The sequence below is a fragment of the Melozone crissalis genome, unplaced genomic scaffold, assembly GCF_028551555.1.
Source record: "Melozone crissalis strain CALT ecotype California unplaced genomic scaffold, PUWL_Pcris_2 ptg000018l_1, whole genome shotgun sequence".
NCBI lineage: Eukaryota > Metazoa > Chordata > Aves > Passeriformes > Passerellidae > Melozone > Melozone crissalis.
The window spans coordinates 23,244,460-23,267,016 of record NW_026535796.1 but is presented as its reverse complement, the minus strand read 5'-3'; the positions used below and the strand labels follow the sequence as shown (position 1 = coordinate 23,267,016).

Here is a 22,557-nt window from a genome sequence, read left to right as displayed (position 1 = left end):
ACCATAGAGCCGCTCGCGCCAGAGCGCCGCGCGCGCACGCGCCCGCAGGGCCGGCGGCCAGGCTGGCGGGGGCGGGGCGCGGCCGCCGCCATCTTTGGTGAGGGAGCCGCTCGCGGCCCATCGCGGGCCGAGGCGCCGCCCGCCATCTTGGAGTCGGGCAGCGCGCGGGGCGGGGCGGGGCGGGCACGGCCCGTCCCGTCCCGGAAGGGGAAGCGCCGAGTGCCACTTGGCCGCCGGGGCGGCGGAGTGGCTGCGCGGCTGGCGGCGCCGGTCCGCACGGTCCCCTCGGCCCCGCCTGACGCTGCCCCGCCGTGAGGAGTCGCCTGCGTGCTCGCCGTCCCCCAGCCCTGCCTCCCGCCTCCCCTGGGAGCAGCACGGTGCGGGCGAAAGTTCCCCCGCCTCAGGTGAGGGCCGGGCCCGCCTGCCCGTGGCCGAGCCGCTCCCGCCCCCTGGCCGCGCACCCCTGGCTGGGGGCCGAGCCGGCCGCTGCCGCCGGGAGACAGAGACATGGCCGAAAGCCTCTCCTGCGACCTCCGTGTCTGCACGGGTTAAGGCGTGCGCTGCGGAGGGGCGGAAAAGTTGCTGTTGGATTTCACTTCAAGGGAGCGGACAGAAAGCGGCGAAATGGATGACTTCCCCTCCATCTGCCTGCTGTCCCTGGCCATGCTGGTCGCCTGCTATGTGGCAGGAATTATACCCTTGGCAGTTAATTTTTCCGAGGTAAGACAACTCCGCCAAACTGCTCGTTGGTTGCTAAAGGAGGAACCAGAGAGGTCTCCCAGTGGGAGTTGGTGCCGTCCCCTTGTAATATGGCAACGCTGTTAAGGATGAAGCTTTATCTTTAAAAGTTATGAGGGCAGTATTAATTTTCATTCAAAACTGGTGTGTAAAATTATGCTTGTTTCACAGTGGTCATTTAAATTCGTCAGATTTGAGTCGAGTCTGCTACAGGTGAAGCGAAGTATCAGCACGTAGTGTAAGGACACGAGTAAGCATGGCTATTCTTAGAAGCTTGTGTAAGAAATGGCTGAAGTCAGTGATTATCTCTTTTGTGCCTGTGGGCTACTCAAATTAAGGCTCTTAAAAACAATTCAAAGAACATTCTTGGAAAGACTTTGATTCACAATTTTACTCACAGCTTGCACTGTTGAAAATTAAACCTTAGCTCTTTGATTACTGTAGAACTTCAAGTTACTGCCCTGTGTAACTCAAGGCATTTTTTCAGAAAAATATCTAGGATAAATAAGGTACTGTTAAAGGAGAGGGAGGGTTTCGTAGTTTGAGTAAGTTCCCAAACAGTACAGGAGTTCCTGATTAAACATCTTTGTGTACTTCTAGGAAATAGTTATTGAGGTGGTGGCGGTTGTCACAGTCTCTGTAGGCTTCCTAATATCCTCTGACACCCAAGGGGTTTTGCTCTTTCTGAATGATGGTAATTTTATAGAGGCATGGTGTAGTGAGAGTTTAGTTGTGGTAGTAAGAGCACTCTTATAAGGGATTCCCATTTCTCTTGGGAAGCAAGGTGCTGGAGGAGAAATGTGCCTTTGTCCTCCACCAAGTCAGAGGGCTGCATGGAGTTTCAGCACTGCTTACTGTGTTGCTCTTTGCATGTTTTTTAACATGTAGGCTGTTCTTATTAAATTTGTGTCTTCCCTACACCTAGCTATTTTGCACTGAAAAGGAGATGGAGACTTGCCTTGAAATGATAACTTGTTCTTTTAATGGATCTTTAAAATTCACAGGTGCCCAAGTGAAGGCAAGCTATACTATATATTTGCAGTTCTAATAAATCAGTATTACTTCTGACACTTTCCTCTGTGTTTATGTGTGTATGCAAAAAATACTGTAATATTGCAGATAAAAATAGTGGTTTTTCCTTGTATGTTACTATATTTTTGCAAAATTACTTTCTGAACAGCAGATGTTGAAAATTTATCTTCTCGTGTAGATTGCCACTGTATGACAATTTCCCAAGTGTAATTATTGTATGTGCAAGTTTACAGTGCATGTTTGTGGGAGCTTTACACTTGTTTTCATCTCTTGCATTTTACTGTTGGAGCTGTCCCCAGTAATGCTGCAGCTGTTCCCTTATGGTCACGTTTGGTTGGCTTTCAGGAAGCTGGGTGTGCATCTCCTAGAGCATCCTGCAGTGAGCCTGAGCAGTTGGTGTGGCTGCAGTGCATGAAGGAGAACGGGTGGCACAATAACGATAAGCAACAAGTGCTTTCCTGCTGTTCAAATGCTGCTCTCTGTCCCTCAGTGGTTAGCATTAGTGTTTTGGTGGTGCTCAGACCTCTCATTGAACATGGGAGGTGATGGTGCTTCTGCCACTGAGTGTGTGCTGCGCAGCTGTTAGGGGATCTAAACTCCCCTGGTTGCTACGTGTTGTATGATAGGGGTTCTTACAGAAACTGAGTCATGGCCTCTGCTGACTGTCCTGTTACATGTTTGTGTAATTGGATTTTAGTACGTGGCTTTGACTTTAACCTGGCAGCATAGTCAGGAGGAAGTGAATTGATGAGTTTATTGGTGAAACAGAATGTAATTAGTTTGGGAGAAAGATGCATTTAAGCTTTTTGTCTCAAACTAGAATACAACGAGGAAGATAACTCTAATCGTAACAAGTACTAAAAAACTATGTGGGGTTTTTATTTTTGTTATAGAAATTATTCCAAAAATATGAATAAAATCATTATTCTTTACTATTAAAGCATAATGTTTATATATTGTTGTTAAGGTTTAATTGCAAATTCTCAATATTTGTGTAACAAGTAACCCCCTTCCCCAACATCTGTTAATAAGGGAGAGTAAAGAAAGTATTTTCATTCTCAAAGATGATACTTGTTTTGTACTTAATTACAGGAGAGATTGAAGTTGGTGACTGTTCTGGGTGCTGGGCTCCTGTGTGGAACTGCCTTGGCTGTCATTGTGCCAGAAGGAGTACATGCACTTTATGAAGACATTTTGGAGGGTAAGAATCAAACCCAGATGGCCTCATTCAAGATAACTTAGACTGTGGTGTGTTCTGATATACTGAGGCTTCTTTTTGGATTTTTTAAGAAGAGATTGATGGAAGAGCTTCGCAGCAGCATGACACAAAGCAGGCATAGAAATGCAAAACCACTATAGGCATGAAATTGCACATTGAGGGATATGATCATGCAGACTGATGACTCTTACTGAGTTATCCAATCATTTCTGGCTCTGGATACTGTACTGTTCCTGGAATAACAGCCTTTTATGACAGGTCATATGTAGTGTTTCTTATTCTGGGGAGAGTTTAACTTCCCCTGGAACTTCAAAGGAGGTGTAAGGGTGCCTTTGGCAGAGAATGAAATTGTGGAGTATTCGCTGCTTTCTCTTTGTAGCTTAGACTGCTTCTCTTTAAGCAATTGCAGGAGATGTTTTACAAATCCCTGCCCTAATAAGAATTTCCTCTGAAGCTGAAAAGCATCTTGGAATAAATATACTTAGCTGAAAATTATGGTTATATATTATGGTTATATACCCATATGGTTATGGCTAATTTACACAGTAGGAGGCATTTCTTCTTGGGTAGGATATACATTACAGATCTAAATCTCTGTGTTCAAGCATCCAGTTCTAGTCTGCTGTCACTGTTGTAACCACCTTATCATCTCTAATGAAGAGCTCAAGTGAGCAGAGATTGTGTCTTGCAGGGATGTTTGTGTGGAGCATGTCTTACAGCCAAAAGCCTTAACAGACCTCAATTTGAGATTCTGACGTTGTTTCAAGTGCCAGGGCTCATCACCTCTGTTGGGAGTGCACTTTAAATTTAGGTTTTGCTTGCAAACTTGTGCTATGAGATGACCATTGCATGTATGACATTTTTCCAGTACACTCAGAATCAAAACTTTGAAGGTAAATGGCAATGGCTTCCTGATGGCAGGGGAAAGCACCATAAAGTTGATGCTGTAGAGAACCTTGCAAACATCTGGTGTGCTGCTGTTGCTAATTTGGGATTGAGAGGCACCTGTAGTTCTTTGCTTTTCCTGTAGTTTTGTGGGTTTCTAAACTTCTAAACTAAAACTGGGTTTTATGTTTCTAAACTTCTAAATTCCATTTTAGCAATATGCTGTAATGTATACTGTTTTAGCTTCCACTAAATTTATGTTGTTCTGCTTAGATTTAGAATAAATAGGAGATAATATATAAAATCATCCTTTATCAAGAAGTGAAAGAAGCTCTGATTATGCCTTTATACTATACTATAATTTGTGCACTCTGATGTCAGATGTCTCTAATGAGCTGTAGTGGGTTTGCTCTCCACTCAGTTTTAATTCTGAGTTGACTGATTTTCTCTTGTAATGGCACAGCTAGCAGTGAGTACAATTGCTGTGACCATTGATGGGATTTAACACTTTTTCCCCAGATGGGGCATACTGTTCATGTCTGACTCACAGCTTGCTGTGTAGAGCTGCATGGGCTGTGGCTTTGTTTAGTGTATGGCAAAAAGGCACTTCACAGTACTGCAGTTGTAATAGCAGCAGTATTTACCTAGAGGAAAAAGGTTTTTTTTATATTGCAAAGGGTCAGAACTAATGGGTATGACAGATTTAACTACAAAAATTATTTCTAATATGTTTCCTGATAAAGTAGGATATTCAAAATTAAACTTAAGACTATGAGAACAGCTTTCTGGGGTTTTTTTCCAAGTTCACCTATTTGCATAATTAAACCTAGAAAGATGCAACTAGGGGAAACTTTGAGATGTATTCATATAAGTGGAAAAACAAAAAGAGAAATCTTTGTTTTCCCTCTTTAAGGTATAGCTTAACTCTGATTGGTTGCTTGATAGTGAGCATTTTAGTGTTTTCCATTGATATGGAAGTAATTTACTATTACTTCTGTATTTCCCTGTGGGTAAACAGACTGTGGAATAAATAACTTCTGATTTTCAACCTTGTAGGCTGAGAGAAAATAGCATATCATGACTTGGATTATTCTTTGATTATAAACCTGTGTAGTGAAACCTTGGTTTGGGTGCTACCAGCAAATAAAATTCCTTTGCTGACTTCAGTCCTTTGTTTTAACTGCTGAAACTGTATAATCCCTGTCAGAAAGATTGTCCTGAGTTATACAGTTTTATGGCTTGAAATGATCTGAAGCAAAGTCACTTCATACTATAGATGGCAGAAATCTTGTGTGGTCCAAAGTAATTTTATTGATGAATATTGTTCAGCAAAGATCTGTGTGAAATCTTTGCTACCAAGCTTATTCTGATGTGCTTTGACTGTAGCAATGGCATTGTGGCATTTTGTATAGTGGGATGAACATACACTTGTCTCATCCAAGAGGAAGTATGAATATTCCAGCAAGACAATGACTTGATAGAGTAAGTCAAGTTCTTGCTATAAGTTTTTAAAGCTTGTGAAGAGTAGTTGCCATCCAAAAGACCTTCCAAAAATGAAAAAACCTTGGGCAAGCTTTAATAGCTGGTGTAGGGAAAGGAAACCACACATCATTCATCCCCAGGGCGTGGACTTTGGGTTTCTGGGATGGTACTGACATTTGTAGGTCAGTGTGCTTGACTTAACCATTGTTGTAGTCTGTATCAATGGGGTGTATCAATACTAGCTTGTTTGCATCTCAGCATCAGTTAATCTTCTTAAAGATGGTATTAAATCTTTTAGTGGATGGAGCCTATTTTATTTTCTCACTCAAATGAAGGTAATGAAGTAACTGCTTGATGGTCTCTGAATATTGACAAAACAGGCAACTTCAGTTAAAACAGGAATTATACAGCAATTTTTGTGAATTAATTTGTATTTAAAATGCAACCTGGCTTATAACATATTAATGCTTTCTTTGCTTTTCCATGCTGAAGATGTATGAGGAGAAACCAACCGGGCTTTGCTAAGAACATTGTCTAAAAAAAGAGCATAAGCAAGGACTTGTGTGTATTGTCCAGGAAAGTGTGAGGAAGGCTTTTGGCAGGAGAGGGAAGTGCCTGTGTGGTGTTGAGAGTGCTGATGTGTTTGCTTGCTGTCGCAGGGAAGCACCACGCGGCGAGCGAGATGCAGCACGTGCTGGAGTCCGAGAAGGCAGCGAACGTCCCGGCGGCGCACGAGCACGGCCACGACCATTCCCGGCTGCACGCCTACATCGGGGTGTCCCTTGTCCTCGGCTTTGTCTTCATGCTCCTGGTGGATCAGATAGGCAGCTCTCATGTGCACTCTGCAGATGGTAAGTGAAGGCTCACTTCAGTTGGACTTGCTAAGTAGTCTTAATTAACAAGTTGAAATTTATTTATTTTAATGCTACCAGGGTGTAATTTGTCCAGTCATGTCCAGAGTTTCAGTAGGTACTTTAAAAACATAAACCATATACCAAGGTCCATGTGAAATGTTTATGCTGGAAATCTATCTCAAAATTCACCATAATTTGAGAGCTTGCCTCAATAACATGTATGAGCACATGTGGTGTAGGGGTGGAGGGTGACTTGACACTTGAATTACTGTCTGGTTTTGGGGGATTTCTTTGGCTTTTCAAAAAACTTCAGTTAGTCTTATATTTGTTTGTTTTTCCTACTTAATTGTCTTGTATGTTGGTAAAATTTGCAAAGATAACAAGCAAGTTATCTTAAGCAAGATGGCAGGAATGATTAGATGTAAGCTCTGGTATTTGAGCTGCATAGCTGGACCTCCCACACAAGTCTAAAGCCTCACATACTTCAAAATACTTCTTGCTTTGTGTAAAGATTTGTCAGCCTACAGTTGCCATTGTTTCCTGCCTGTGACTTTATGCTCAGAGTGTAGCTTGAAATGCACCAAAGGTGTTCTGTCATTTGAAAAGGTATTTTATTGCCTTTGGCTGCTCATTTTCTCCCACACAACATCTTCTGATGCTGGAATTTGGCCCTGAAAAAATAAGAAATTGATCTTAAAGGAAAAGTAAGACACATACAAAGGCAGGGGGATATGTTTTGGCTGGATTTCATCAGTTCACAGTGCAGCCTGTTTTTATGGGGACACTGTGGTGGGACAGATGAAAGGCCAATGCAGGGGCTGTGTTTCTTGTGTACTCCTGAAGAAGTGTAAGTGGAGCCACAGCCATTAGTAGCTGATTTTCAGAGCTGTTCTAAAGAAACACTGGCAATGAGGATGTCAGGGAGATACAGGTGAGCAACTTCCTAAAAGATTCTTGGTTTGTATGGGTTATAACCCTTTTCTGTGTCTCTGATCATAGCAAGTACCAGGACAGGGCTGTGATCTGTGTTAGAGATACACACTACAAAATAGGATTATAAGTGAAGTTTTATCTAGCCTCTACCTGTCACAGGAGATGTAACAGTGTTTTTGTAATGTTTTTTAAAGCAACTGAAGAAAAACACTCTTTTCTTGAACCAATCAATGTCTTGTAGTTTATTACCTATCAAGTGACTAGGTGTTACTTTGTTTAAACTAGAAAAATTCAGTAGGCCCGAAGGAAGGTGTGAAGTCAAATGTGATTCTTTGTGTTTAGTTATCAAAAAAATCAAATCAATCCAAAACAATTGTAAAGGAAATGTTTTTTTTATGAATATCTCCTCCTGTTTGACATGAGTGTACCATTGCCATCATGGAAGTGCAGCTTGTGGAATTAATTACTCAGATGGCTTCCCTTTCATTCAGAAGATAAAGCTGACCAAAGAGGATGCATTAGTTTAGATCTGACTCACTGGGAAGCTACATGTGTGCCTGGGAATGAAGAGAGACTTGGGGGTAAATGGGCAAGGCAGGAGGAAAGAAAAGGACTGGAATTTCTGTTTTGGCATCACTGCAGAGTTACAGCAGGTGTGCTTACAGCTGTTTTACAGAGCACTGGGATAATTCACACATGGCTGCTGAAACTGTCTGAAATTAAACAATTGAATAGTAAGATGTTTCTACACTATGTAGGGCTTACCCACCCTGCAGTGATTCTTTGTAATGGTTTCACCACTGATTGTGTAGTGGTGGATATTGATGTTGCCCTGTTGTGCTGTGTAATGAGCTAACCTGCAGATGTCAGGCAATTCTGGTCAAAAGAGTGGATCTCAAACAGCTCTGGCTGCATTTCTCCTTTGTGATATATAACATCAAAGGGAAATCTGCAACTGGTGCTGTGACAAGTCGTCTTTATTGTTTACTAGGAACTGCCAGGGAATAATCACTGCAACAAAAACTGACCCAGACTGTCACCTGAAGGAAACTACAAACCTTGAGCTGTGTGGAGAAATAACATCCTGACTCTTGAAGCAGCTCTGAATTCTTGGGATCCATAAATAGCTTTTCTTTTTCTTGGTGGCACAGACCTTTAACATTTCTTTTGAGGAGGTTAAGAAAAACATCTGCCACTGCCTATGAGAGAGATCCTACAAATTGCAAAGAATTGTCCATGAGACTGTCACCTGTTTCTTGGCAAACTTCAGGTGATGTGAAGGTGTTAAGTGTCAAACTATTTTGCAGTAAATCTAATGCAGAAATACAGAAGCTGGTAGTCTTGAATACAACTGCCTAAGCAGCTGGGGGAGATATGTATAGTGATACTTACAATATTTTTTCTAGCATAGTTTATTCATTTGATCTCTCTCATAACTGTTCTCATGATTGTTTCAGATCCAGAAGCTGCAAGATCAGGCAACTCCAAAATCACCACAACACTGGGACTAGTAGTCCATGCTGCAGGTAAAGTGGGACCTGTTATTAGTCCTTGACAAGTATATGCATTGTTTGTGGGTCATCTTTAGGTGGGATGGAGACATTTGGGTTTTGCTTTTGGAGGCGGCTTTTTATAAAAGAAAGGAAAAAAAAGGCAGGGAGAACTAAGGATCTTTCTCAGAATTAACTGGGAGCTCCGATGGTTCATGGAGTTTTATTTGGGTACAGAATTTTCTCTTTTACTCTTTATTTTACTCTTTTGTTTTTCCTATATGAAAGGTTGTGTGATGCTCACTCTCTGCCTCTTCAATTCCTTTGCTGACTCCTTTAGCTGCTAAATTTCAATACATGCTAACAGATTTGATGAGTTGCATGAAAACACCTTTGGGTTTGCTTGTTGGTTGATGGGTTTTTAAAAAATACTAATTTAAAACAATAGTATCTTGTAGGGAAAAAAAAAGGATGTTATAAGGTGGAGCACAAAGACTTGACTGAAACACATTTGGGCTGACTTGCAAGGACTGACTGTTAGTTGTGTGTTACAGTCAAGCCATGATCACATTGTGATTTTTCACTATATATGTATAGTATAAATGTGGTGCTCTTTCATCTCCTGTTGAAGGATGTTGTCTAGATAAGTCAGAAGATGTTGATCAAAAAGATACTTCACCAAACTGTGTATATATTAACGAGTAGTATAATATGCATTTTTAATTTAATTTAGACAGTGTAATTATTGTAAGTGATAAAAAATATTTACAATAGTATTTATATTTGAAAAATCATTTCAAGGGTAATAATTAAAAGTCTTGCAATGCTTAGTGTCTAAAACAGATTTTTTAATTAGATAAGAAATCTCTTCTAATATAGAAGACTAAAACAACTAAACTTGTTACTTGTTCTAGTTTGAAGGAATGTGTCAATACGGAGTAGGTTCCCGTTGTGGTTTTTATGGTCTTGGGAAATATGAGACAGCTCTTGTTGAGGCTTTTCTGATGTTCTGAAATGTTATGGCTTAACAAACAAAGGCAAGTGAATCCTCTGTTGGGCTGCTATTGTTAATGGCAATTTTCAGTAATAGAGCTTCTTAAATCAACATGTTTTCTACTCTCAGCCTTTGAGGGGGTGGGGAAGCTCATGTAGAAGAATAATCTATGAATCTGCACTCCTTTTTCAGCTGATGGTGTTGCATTGGGTGCAGCAGCTTCTACTTCTCAGACTAGTGTCCAGTTGATAGTGTTTGTTGCGATTATGTTGCACAAGGTGAGTCATCATCAAAAAATCTTACTTTTTCTTCAAAAGTCTGTTAACACTCAAAAGAATTGCTAAAGATCTACAGTTTCATTACTGATGTAATACAGAAATGTTTAATGCCATTGAAATGGAGAGGTTAGCACAGTGTCAAGGACCACAAAGCAAGGGTATGAGCTATGAGAGAAGAGCACATGATTCGTGCTAAGTCTGAGTGGGGTGCAAATGAGAGACAATTCTGACTGCCTACTGCCTGCCTTGATAGCAGAGGTTGGGAAAAGTCTCCCAGAGGTAGAGAGGGAAGAGTAGCTCATGAAAAAATGTGTCAGCTTCACACTGACTTCTTCTGAAGCTGGTGTGGTAGTGTTTATTTAACAAACAAAAAAACCCAGGGTTATTATGGCTCTAAGAGACACATTCCAAGAAATTCTAAAGGGTGAGAGACAGAAGGAGATGCTAGTGCATTAGGAGGAAAAGCAGTTTCAGTCTTGGTTCTGTGATGTTCATCAGGAAATGGGGAGAATATTTGTTCTGAAGGGTTTTAGTGTTTGAAGGATTAGTCTTTTGAAACCACTGAATATCAGAGTGCTAAATTACAGCAATTAACTTCTGCTTACCTCTGTTGTAGTAGCTTTAACATCACTCATATAGCATTTTTATAGGAAAACAAAAAAAATTTTGCTGATGGTAACAAGCAAACAGTGGCTCTTGAAGATGGAGAGATCTTTGCTGAATACTTGTGTGAATGTGAATCTTTTGGATCTGTAGGCTCTAAACATACCTGTGCAGATGAAATTTGCCTTGTGGTAGCACATGTATGGATGACAGTGGTTAGTCAAATTCATATCAGAAATCATACATGATTACATGTTCAAAATGTTAGGAAATGCATATCTATTATGTCTTTTCTTCAATGTTCATACGAGTAATTGTGGTTTGCATAACTTCGAGGATGGCAGTGTCACTGTCTCATCTTGGAGCTTAACTTATGGCTATTGCCAGGTGGAACTTGCTTCTGTTATTCTTAATGTTCTTAAACGACTTGTGGAATGATACTATTTTAGAGGAGGAAAATTTCTCCTGTGAATATTTGGTAATAGAAAAGAAACTTATTTCTTCTCTGGTCTTTTGATCCTGTCTGATTCTTTTGTCTTTCTCATCTTTTTTTCACTCATGATTTCCTTCTATGTTAAAAAAAAAACATTCTCTGTATAAAAATGCTTAAGGTATTTTAGTTTTATGCCTTACCTTGGAGTCTTAGGAATTATAGCAATGACCGTAGTCAGAATGAATATTTTAGTATTTGTGATGACTGCACAAGTACATGTTTTCTGATAGCCAGAACATGAGTTTCCATTAGGTTTGGTTATTAAGGTGGGGCAGTCTGCAGAATGCTCCTAATTTGGGTTAGCTGCAGTATGGAGTGCACGCCCTAAATGTCTTCCAATTCAGTCCATTTCAATGTAGTAAGTTGTATTGCAACCTTTTCTCATTTTTCAGGGGCTTTGGGAGGTATTGTACTAGCAGTGAGTGTTGTGTTTTGCAGGCACCAGCTGCCTTTGGCCTGGTTTCCTTCCTGATGCACGCTGGGCTAGAACGGAATCGGATCAGAAAACACTTGCTGGTCTTTGCCTTAGCAGCACCTGTTATGTCAATGGTGACATACTTAGGACTAAGCAAGGTAGGTCCATGGTTTTGTTCTGCCCAAAATCTACTTTAATGGTGAAGTCTGGGGAAAGGACTGTGATATGAGTTTCATATTACACAATTCCAAACTGCTTGAGATATTCAGCAGAATAAGATTTAAGAAAAGCTGATGAAAAGGTAGCAGTATGAATGCACAAAACAAATAATAATCTATACATTTCACATCAGAATCAATGACATAACTCCTTTATAGAGTTTGGTATAGTTTTTTTTTAAGTCTGATTTCTATTTATCCTTCTTGCTGCTCCCCACTGAGAACAGTTTATTCAAATGGCAGGTTTTAGGTGATGCCTATTTAAATAAGTAATTTTCAGCATTGTTACATGCATTCTTCTTTTAACATGTAGGTAGGAAATAATCTCCTCTAGCGTCCCCCACCATCCCAGAAGTGGTCCTCTATTTTCAAAGTCTGTGTCAGAAGCTGAGTCCTCAGCTAGAACAGTCCTTGTGCCTTACTCCATAAAGCATCGCTGTGTCTTGGCTCTGTACAAGAAATGGTCTGTGAAATGGGACATGAGTTTAACATCTCTGTCCAAATGAACTGTTTCTGCTTCTCATAGCATGTCCTGGGATGCTCCTGTATTTCTCAGCTGTGGTGTGTCCTGCTGGTGACATGCTGTGGTGGCATGTTGTAAAGGATATAGTGTGGTCTCATGAAACTCAGGGCACGAGAGGAAAGATTAAATAAATCATCTGGGCTAATCTTTTACTTGCTGGATAGGATTTATATTTGACATTATAGTACTAAAGACAGCAGAAAAAAAGGTTGGGTCTGTAAATAGAAAAGAGAATTCTCTTTGAGCACTGTTTTGAAGTGTCCTCATCAAGGGTGGGGTTTACATTTTGCCCTTCAGAAAGAACAGAGAATTGATAAGGCATCAGGGCTGTCACAATGGTTTTGTAGTTCCAGGTGATGTATCTTTCTCTTTGGAAAAATGACCTGAGAGTAAACACAAGAACTAAGATTATACCTGAGTTGGAAAGCATTGAAGAAGCATTTGAATCTGATATGCATGGGTTTGCATTTCATTGCATTTACTGATGTGTAGCATATCTTAATCTATTATGAAGGTGAAGAGGTGCTCAGTTTTGATGCAAAAGATGCATTTCTTCATGAAGTTTGTATGGAAATGCTGGAAATGTTTTGGGTATCTACATACAAATGAAATATTTCATGAGTGATGTTCTGGGACTTCATTCTGAAGAGCAGTGGAGAAGATATTTAAAGGTTGATGTCTTATTTGAACCCCTTCTGTTTGGTACATTGGCTGTGAGCCGATCAACAAGATGCTTCAGTAGACTCTGACTTCTTTCCTTTTCTGAGGGTACTTTTGTAAGGGTTTTTTCTTTCATAAGTCCAAAGAGAAGTAACTAGCAGGAGGGGTGTCTTTCTGCTCCCTCACAACTTCAGGGTGCCAGTCACTACATGTAAGGTGCAAGACACAAAAAAATCACACTAAACCATTGTCATTGTGAGAAGAGACTTGATAGAAATCCTACTGTTCCTGGATACTGGGAGTTTTTTTTAAATTTTTATTACTGATTGAAGAACTTCTGCTTATTCTCACTTTTTTTGCTCTTTGTGTTTCAGAGCAGCAAAGAAGCCCTTTCAGAAGTCAATGCCACTGGAGTTGCTATGCTGTTTTCTGCTGGGACTTTCCTTTATGTTGCCACAGTTCATGTTCTCCCAGAAGTAGGAGGAATTGCTCATAGCCACAAACCTGAATCAACTGGAGGAAAAGGACTCAGTCGTCTGGAGGTGGCAGCCCTAGTATTAGGATGCCTTATTCCTCTAGTTTTGTCCATTGGACACCATCACTAAACGCTCAAATTTCAATGTTCTCAATAAGACATGAGCAGTAAATGTCTGCTGCTCCCTTTATCATTATTTTACCCATCATTCATCCCATCCACTTTATGGAGTTCAGAGGGAATCTTGATTGCAAAATGAGGAATACTGGGAAAGTTTTTAGTGTAGCAAAATGTACTTTGGCAGCCGGACACAATTTCTCTGTAACTTTCTTTTCTGAAGACATTTGCTATTTTAATTGTTACTTCTGGCCCTATTCTCAGGGAAGATGGAACTCGAAGTTTAAGAAAGGTGAGCAGGGAAGAATATAGCAACTCCTCACAAAATTGCAATCACCAAAGTATCCTGCAGTTCAGCTTTCACAGCTGAGAGCAAAACCCAAGGATGGCTGCGTTGTGGGAGGTTGAAGTCTCGCTAATGAAGAAGGGGGCTCTCCCCCATCGGTTCTACATTGTCCTGGCAATGCTACTGGCCCTTGTGATGCTTGTCACTAATTGTACTGCAGAAATGGGCTGCACAGGGAACTCTGTATAACACTGCTGCTGTCACAGAGGTGTCATTTGATAGGAAAGAAATTATGTGGACAATGTGTAGGATTAGAGGAAGAAATCAGCTGGTTAAGAAAGTGCAAATGAGTTTTGTAGTGTATTCCATTGTTTAAGACAAAGGATAGAAGCAAGGAGAATAGTGTTTTGATTGTTATTCAATTGTTAATAAATTCTAAAAAGGACTGTTTCTTGGCAGATAGCCTTCTGCCAAGTCAGTCAAGTCAGCAGGAATTATGTTTTGGCTACTGGGATACACTAATGCTTCTGTTGAGAGAGATACCCATAGTGCCCTTTGAGATAGAGCTGTTCTGAGCTCTATCTCTAAATCTGATGGAGACAGCTGTTGAGGGACCAGAGAAATTTACTAGCTCATTTTCAAAAACCTGAACTGCTGAAATCTGTGGGGGGGCTGTGTGGGTTTTTCACTAAATAAAGGTATTACGGCTAACAGAACAAGATGTTTAGTTAAGTGTTTATGCTGCAGATAGAGTACAAAGTGTTTCTAAAGGAGTTCTGGACAACAAAAACTCAAACCCACCAAAAACCAGTCTGGGGGTTCCCAATGGACCTGTTAGACATTTTGCTTTTCCTTTGGGAATTGTTCATTTGCCTCTTACTGATAAGCATTAGTTTTGGTGAACCTACTGGAGGACTTTCTGCCAATTGCTGATGTCTCTCACTAGAGAGGAGTGGGAAAAGACCCCTCTGTTTTCAAGGCACAGATTTGTCTTACAAGACACTATTTCCCTTATGTAAAACATGTTATACTGTAATGTGCATTGGAAAGTCAGGAATGTTTGACATGCACAGAATCAGCATAAAATTTTCTTTAGGGGAAAAGTTTTTAATGCTGGCCCCCTTATAAGCTATACTTTGTCTGCACTTTTTGAAGATAACATTGCCAAATCTATTTTTCTTTTTTCTTTTTGTTGTTTTTTTTAAAGAGAATCTTGAAGAAATATCTTCTTAACTGAAGTGCTTCTTGTTTCCATATGAATGACTGTGACTGTTTGTCATGCCATTTATTATTTAAACTGCAGAGCCCATTGTGCCTCATAATTCCTTTACCTTTTTGTTATTGTCCTGTTTGTCTGTTAGTTCAGGGAGTAATGGGTATGGCCTGTCTCTTGGACTAGTGATGGCTTTGTCTGTTGGTTTGTAACAATACTGATGAATCCCAGGATTGAACCTAGTATTGATTCCCAGGAGTGCTTGTTCATTTGTGTGTTCTACTATGTAAGATCAGTGCAAAATTATTAGAAGTCATATTTTCCCATAAGACAGTATTTTCAGATAGAATTAGTGCTTCAGACCTAAACAAACATTTTTTTTTTAATATTAGACCTTCAATATTGTGTTCTGAAAAGCCACTGCAAAATTAGTTATGTGGATGGGATCCTCTTCTGTGTGTTTTTCGATTTTTTTGGTCTGTTTTGGTTTTGGGATTTTTACAACATATGTAATGCAACTGGTAAGTTACTGGTTTAAAGAGTTCAGCAGGACGGGTTCCTAACACATGTAAATGATACACAGGGATGTTTACTCCGGAGTTCTGTTCTTCCTGATTCCCCCCTAATTACCTTCTTCTTTGATATCTCACTATTTTTATTTGTGTTTAAGCTTTCCACATAACCATTTCCAAAAGCTGGAGGGTTTGCAAGAGCAGGAGATAGCTTAGTGCAACATTAGGTGCTTGCATTTCATGAAGCAGTAAGTTTTTATTCTTTGACCTCTGTCCTGACACTTGCATCCCCACCCTGGGAGATGACACCCTGCCCAAATTCCCCTTTAGCCTCACTTTGTGTACAACAACAGCAGTGGTTGACAGAGGCTTCCTGTTCCATGCCATTTGTTCCCAGCTGCAGCATGTGGATAGGACCTTTTCACATGGATCAGTGTGTATTGGAGAGGGTGTGGCCGCCAGATTTTCACTGCTGACACAACCTCTGGCATATTAATCACAGGTGTCACTGCTGAGAGGTCTTGTTATCTTTCCATTTTCCTGTCCTCACATCATGTTTCCAGTTTCTGGGGCAGCCATCAGAAATAGTAGTACTCAGTTTAATGATTCATGAAGTAAAGGGGCCAAGTTACAGCAGCAGGTGAAGGAACTTGAATGGAAACATTGGCAACTCAAATTTGGCACAAAAATTCTAAAAACGTACATTTTGGCATTTGGTTAAGTGGCAGAAGACTTCAGTGACTTATTTTTTCTCTACCCATTTAGAATTAGCAACAGCATGTTGTTTTGGCTGCCTGCTATCACTGAATTATTATTTTCAATTTGTATTTGAAACTGCAGTGACTAAAGAAGCTTTTGATTATGTTGATAGGGAAAATTTAAATTTTATATTATCAGACCTTTCCAAATTTTTAGTACCAAATGGAGGATTATTTTCTTGACGCAGAGTATTTTAATGAGTTAAATTAAATGGTCCATTTTATTATAGCCCTTTCTTTCTACCTATCTCCCCATCTGTCGCAGTAAATACAAGCATTGCATGTAGTCAGGGCCATCTGGTATCATTTTCTACTCCTCTGGAGACCTTGGTGCAAGCAAATTCCTCTTACTCTCTTTGTAATAGCCTCTCTGCCTGTTTTTTCTTCTGTGAGGTAGGTGGCAGTAGGTTTAGCAGGTAAATGCTTAAACCAAGTGCCAGCCATGTCCCACTTTCCTTCTGTAAGTCCCTCTAGGAAATCCATAATCTTCTCATCACCTGTTTCTTTTCAGTTAATGATTTCCTAATTGATAATAGGAATTGGACTAAAGCTGTTACTGCTGATCCTCATGTCTTCAGGTACTTCCCCTACTGTTCTTTTATTGTTCCTCTTATAAAGAAGGGAAATATTTCTTTTTCAGCACTCAATGACAGAGGCAGAAGCTGCACTGACATTTAATTAAGTAAGGATGACAGAGCTGTCACACCAAGACAGGATTTTTTGATTGTTTTGGCTTGTCAGGTGGCTGGGTGTTAAATACAGAAACCCACTGCTGACTCCAAAGAACTATTTCCAGGTGGATTATATAAAAGCTAATCTTACCCAAGAGGCCCAGGAAAACCACTGTGTTTATTCAGGAACTAGTTCAGAGCCTTCAAGGAGCTTTTGACAGTAGCAGGTGTGTCCATGTGGTATCAGCTGATTGCAGAAAAGAGAGCGATGTTGTGGAATAAATGCTCCTGCTGCTCCCTTCCTGTTCTGTGCTGGCCCTTGGGAAAAGAGAAGGAAATTGTACTTCTATTGAGGGTGGAAGGAGAAGGAGTGATTGCAGTTTGGTGGGAAAGATTATGATGAATATCGGATTCTTTACCACAAATTTCAGATTCCTGTTCACATCAAACTTCTTTTAATTTTTTTTTTTCTATACTGTTCTATCTCTTAGCAGCCTTGGCTTTCCAGGGAAAAACATTGTGTGGTCATTGCTGTTTACCTTACATGTTTCTCCATGTATGGAACTGTAATTTTAATGTCTTTTTTCCAAACCATTTGTACACAAAATCATTCCATGAATGGCTGCCTTATAATTTTTCCACTTTAATTGTGAATGGTTAAAATAATATTGCCGTTTTCAATTTGTTTTATTATATTAAATTTTTACTAGGTGCAGTGCTTCGGAGTTGGCTTGTCATTTACTGCATGGGGTTTTCTGACAGCTCTAATAGAAAGAAATTACAGTCTTAAATGGATGCAAGCGTTGCAGACAGTGTTTTATTTTTGTGGGAGTGTGTTTACTGCTTTTCTTCATGATGTCTGAGCACCTCTTGCAAACCTGGAATGTGAAACTGCACGCTGGGAGGCAGTGTAGCAGGTGGATTTTATATGGCTCTGAATGTGTTCAGAGGTATTAATGCAGAGATGAATTGACAGCTCTGCTTGAGCAGGGCATTTGGCAACTCGTGTCTCTCACAGTGTGTTTAGGAGCTGGCATTGCCCTGATGCTATCTCCTGCACCCCCAGGAAAATCTGTGGAGCTTACAAGGCTGAGACCTCTTTGGAGGGTAACAAGGAGATGATGGGCTTAAGGTTGCTCTAGACCACTGTAAAAAGGCTTGAGGACCCTTTGGAACTAAAGGAAATCCTCTTTTTTCCATCCTGTGCTCTCAGTCTCTTGTCAGTCCCAAACAAAAAATCTGACACTGTCTGGCTCCATCCCCTTTGCACCCTTCTCTCAAGTATTTGTATACATTGATGAGATTTCTCTTAAAGCTGCTGAGTTGACATGGTGTATAGGTGTTCTCCATACTTTCCAGCTGTCCTCTGGGCAGGACTGGGGTTTAGACCTGCATTCTCAGAAAAGAGAAAGGGGAATGGTGCTGTTACAGGATGAGTGATGTATGCATTTACAAACTGCATGCATCTATTTAAGAGACAGCACTTGATGGAGATGATTCATAAGCAATTCATTTAAAAAATGGATTTATGTTTTTTTGCTGTGCTTGCTGTCTACAGACTTATCTAAGATCCTGTCACACAGTGTTTTAGCTCTTTCACTCCAGCAATAAGCAATCCTCTCAGCTTGTTGCTTGTATTTGATTTTTCTAGTAGTTCATAGGACTTGTGTCTTTAAGAAAGTGTAATCTCTTTATACTGGCTTAAGCACAAGAGAGTATGATTAATGTACAGTCAGGAACACTGAAGCAAATGACAGAGGTGCTGTTAAAGCTGGTACAAGCAAATGTAAAGCAGTAAGAAGGGAAAGCCAGTATTTTTTCCAGGCAGACTCTTGTTTTTTGGCAAGTAAAATTCAGTTTTAATGGTAAAGCATTATGCAGTATATTAGCATTCTTTTAGTGTATTTAGTAAACATGTCACTTCTGTAACTGGAGATTTAATCACTGTAGCCTGTGGTAAAGCCTTTTGGAGATGTGAGGAAGTGGTTTGGGTGAATTTGTTACAAACTTAAATTTAGGAGCTGTGGTGTTGCAGGCTTCCTATTAATTGCTGTAGAGTGTTCCTTCATTTGTTAAGGAAATAAAAATGTACATCAGCATTTTTATGAGCAACTCATTAGGGATGAGCACAGCACTAAGATGATGAGCTGTCATCTATTGTTCCAGCTGACAAATTAAGCCATTCTTCTACTGATATGTGCAAGCCTTATCCAAGTATCCCTGCAGGCAGAATTGCACAACATTCCACTCTCCTTATCACAGCACTTGTCCCCCTTGTCTGTGATGTTGAGAGATTAACAAACTGTTATTGTGGATGGGGGTTAAAGAAAAATGCCTCGTTCAGAAAAACTTGTAGACCTAATAAAAATTAAGCTGTATCATGCTGACTGACACCAAAGCTACGTAGTATTTGGAAACTCTAAAAGCTGAATGACATTATTAGGGGAAAAATGCTTATTGTGCATCGGTGTGCTCAGCCAGTATCTGAAGTGGTGGTAGTTAACTTATGATCTATGATTATAGTTATGTTGGAGTCTGTGGAGGGTAATGGGCTTCTGCTGTCTGAAGGAACACTTTTATTGAGATACTCCTGGTTACACAGGGTTGAAGAGGCCTGCTGAAAGCCCTGCTTACAAGCCTTACTACTGCTTCAGGTGAGTCTTACTGTTGCACCTCGTACTCAAGTGCCCTCAGAGGGCGATGCTATCAGTAGGATGAGTCGAGTTTTAAGACTGCAATGGATTTCCCATGTTCTGTTGTCTCTTTTTGAGGGAGAAACTGAGAGGTGACTGATCTTGAGCAAAACTTTGTACTCCTGGTATCTCCTCTCTGCAGACACTTCACGTGAAAGTGACTGAGTACAAGTGGATGACTAGGCAGTGGATCTGGGAGCTTTTCCATGTTTATCCCTACAATCTAAACTTCAGCATTATGAAAAAAGCCTCCTCTACGAAAGCTGTGTGGCAGCATGGCTCACAGGAGAATAAAAGGAGATGGCCCTCTTAGCCTCCTGTATGTTGTAGAGACCAAAGTCTTCAATGCCCTTCCTTATCTTTCATTTGGCTGGCTGCTCTCCTCATCATTGCACGGTTTGTAATACGGCTGTCATGGTCTGCTGCTATGATAGATGGCAGCAGTAGATCTTTGTGCCTCTGTACTTAGATAACCACTCGAGAATGTGGATAGGAAGGAGGCAAGAGGTGTCTTGTGCCTGCCCTGTGTATGTTTGCAGCACGGTCCTGACTTTGCTGGGACTGGCTGGATGAGCAGGACCAGGAAGGAGGAACTTGCGGTGCTGGCTGCTGGAACTAGAGCTGAGGGGTATTGAACAGTGTATAGGGGAAGGGTGGGAAGAGCACTGGTGGTGTGGGCCCTGCAGTCTCCACTCCTGAATGAAGTCCTGGTTGTAGTGTCTGTACTTTTTAAGGCCTTGCCTTCGGTGATCACAGCAATGGTAGTTGTAAAGGAAGCCCAGAATGAGTATGCAAGAGCAATTGTGGTCTCTGTGCATGTGTGAGGCATTTTACAAACTAAAGATCAACTGGGGTTGGCCAGTTTTGTTTTCGTGGATGTGTATTTATTGTTTATAAGTTAAGCCTAAGAATTTCATTGTTTTGATCAAAGGGAAGAAACGGTAGAAATTGGTGGATTGCAATCAATATTGATACCTTTGCAGTTGAAAAGCACCTTTTGGATAGAAATCCAGCAGCTAACCTGTTTTTAGAAACTTGGAGAATTCAGATATACTAACTGGTGTTGAAACAGCTAGAGAGTGTGTTTCTCCAGAATGGGCAGCCCTGGATCTCATTTGCTCCTTGCTGGATTGTTTTGTCAGATCTGAAGTGTGCTGGTGGTTCTCTGGTTGTTTGCATGCCTTAATATGCAGAGGTATTACATTTCCCCTCCTTCATTATTCTGCCAAGGAAATGCTAACAAATCCTTCTCTTTTGCAGGACTTTTTTGGCTGTCCATGGTACCCAAACTACTGCCCTGGTATATGTATTCTTGTGATACTCTGGATTTACTACCAGTGTCACACAGGAGGAACAGTGGCTGAGGGAAATCAAGTTACATGCTTAGATTCAGAGAATATTCCGAGTTGGAAGATACCCACAATGGTCATCAAAGTCCAACTCCTGACCCTGCACAGGACAACCTCAGTCAGATAAGCAGCCTATTTAACTACTGAAGCTCCAAGCAATTTCTGTTTGTCAGCCATGTGATCATTTTGTAGTATTTAGGCTTGATGGGGGAAAAACTGGTGCCTTGCAGGAAGCCTGTGGTCTGTCTTCTGGAGGAAGCCTTCAAAGATAGCTGACCACTGTGATGTATTCTGAAAAATAGCAGAAATCTTTGCTTATGAGAGTAAATGAGTTTTCTTCCAGAAGAGATATCTTAGGATTTTAAAAAATTAAATTTATATTCTCTTCATGCTGAGAGAAATAATCATTGATTGGTGAAATAGTCATTGGTGTCAGTTCCTGAGAAAGCTGCCTCCCAAAAGCCAAGCTATGGGGCTGGCTGCTTGCTATCAAATCCCTTTGGTTCGGTAAACTGGTATCTTATTTTCTGTCTTCCTCTGAGTCTCTGGAAGTGTCTCTATATCCACAGCAAATAGCTGGATTTATTATGATTATTATTTATCCTGGGCCAGATCCAGATCCAGCATGGATCTGAATGTGTTTGAAGGGCTGGGACTAGTGAAGGGCTTTGGCTGGAACAGGTCACTGAGACCATGTAGTTCTTACCAAGGGATGATAAATGGGGTTATACATCTCTAAGGGTGATGTCTGATGGGGTTGCAAATCTACAGAGGCACTTGACTTTAATGCCACTTGCTGAGTAACTTTTCTTTGAGTTCTGCAGAACAGCTCCAACTTTCCATCTAACACTGAAAATTTAATCATTGTGCTAAAGAAACATGCTGTGTTAGTGTATCTCACTAGGGGTGAATTGATGGTAGTTGCTTTTCTACTTAAAATAGCGTCTGCACACAGCTGTGCACCTAGGAAGCTGTAGCATCACTTTGGGGAGTACATGTGACATTTTGTCTTTGCAAGAATGATGTATCATAAATGAAACTGGAGCTGCCCTTTACTTCTCCACATTGGTTGGATACCTGCTAATAGCTCCCATGATTGCTAATGTTTCTCAGGGTTAAAAATGGCTATGGAGCCTATCAGAAGCTGTAAAAGCAAAGGGAGTCTGCCTTACTGGAAGGTAAGATCTGAATCTCTCCAACTCCGCAGTGGCTCTCATTCATCTAAACTTACTGGCCCCAGCCCAAGAAGCAGTTTGTTCTTTCTGCATAACACAGTATTGTCAGGTTGCCCAGACCATGAAAATGTAACTTTTCACTTAAAAAAAAAATACAAGCCTCCTCAGCAGGCGAAGGTAGTATGTGTCTCCTTAAACTGAAAGGGACCATCTTTGAGCTGGAGAGTGGCCTGTGAAGAAGGCACATGGGGTAATTCTTGGGCAGTTCCTGTGCAGGGCTGAGTTGGACTTGATGCTGCTTGTAGGTCCCTTCCAACTCAGAATATTCTGTTAGGAAATGTTACTTCTGTATAGCTTGCACTGCTGTCTGCTTCAAACGTTTATTTTTAGCAAAATTTTATTGGCTTGATGTGTAGGAAGAATAAAGACAACATATTAGTAAAATAATTGCCATACCAGTGCAGCCTGTTGCTCCAAAGAAAGGTTTTCTG

At 40.7% G+C, this 22,557-nt stretch overlaps 1 protein-coding gene across 1 annotated transcript; it reads left to right on the top strand.

Annotated features, from left to right (window-relative positions):
• Window positions 1–433: 433 nt before the first annotated feature.
• On the top strand, window positions 434–14,892 carry SLC39A9 (solute carrier family 39 member 9). Its single transcript, XM_054275901.1, has 7 exons — window positions 434–720; window positions 2,863–2,971; window positions 6,016–6,207; window positions 8,601–8,669; window positions 9,820–9,905; window positions 11,440–11,574; window positions 13,192–14,892. Exons 1-7 carry the CDS (start codon window positions 625–627, stop codon window positions 13,420–13,422), a joined length of 918 nt encoding a protein of 305 aa, XP_054131876.1. The 5' UTR covers window positions 434–624; the 3' UTR covers window positions 13,423–14,892.
• Window positions 14,893–22,557: the final 7,665 nt, after the last annotated feature.

Coding starts and splice junctions, on each gene's coding strand:
- SLC39A9 (XM_054275901.1), top strand. CDS start 625: ATGGATGACTTCCCCTCCATCTGCCTGCTGTCCCTGGCCATGCTGGTC. Junction 8,670..9,819: donor ACTAGTAGTCCATGCTGCAG/GTAAAGTGGGAC, acceptor CTCCTTTTTCAG/CTGATGGTGTTGCATTGGGT. Junction 9,906..11,439: donor TTGCGATTATGTTGCACAAG/GTGAGTCATCAT, acceptor TGTGTTTTGCAG/GCACCAGCTGCCTTTGGCCT.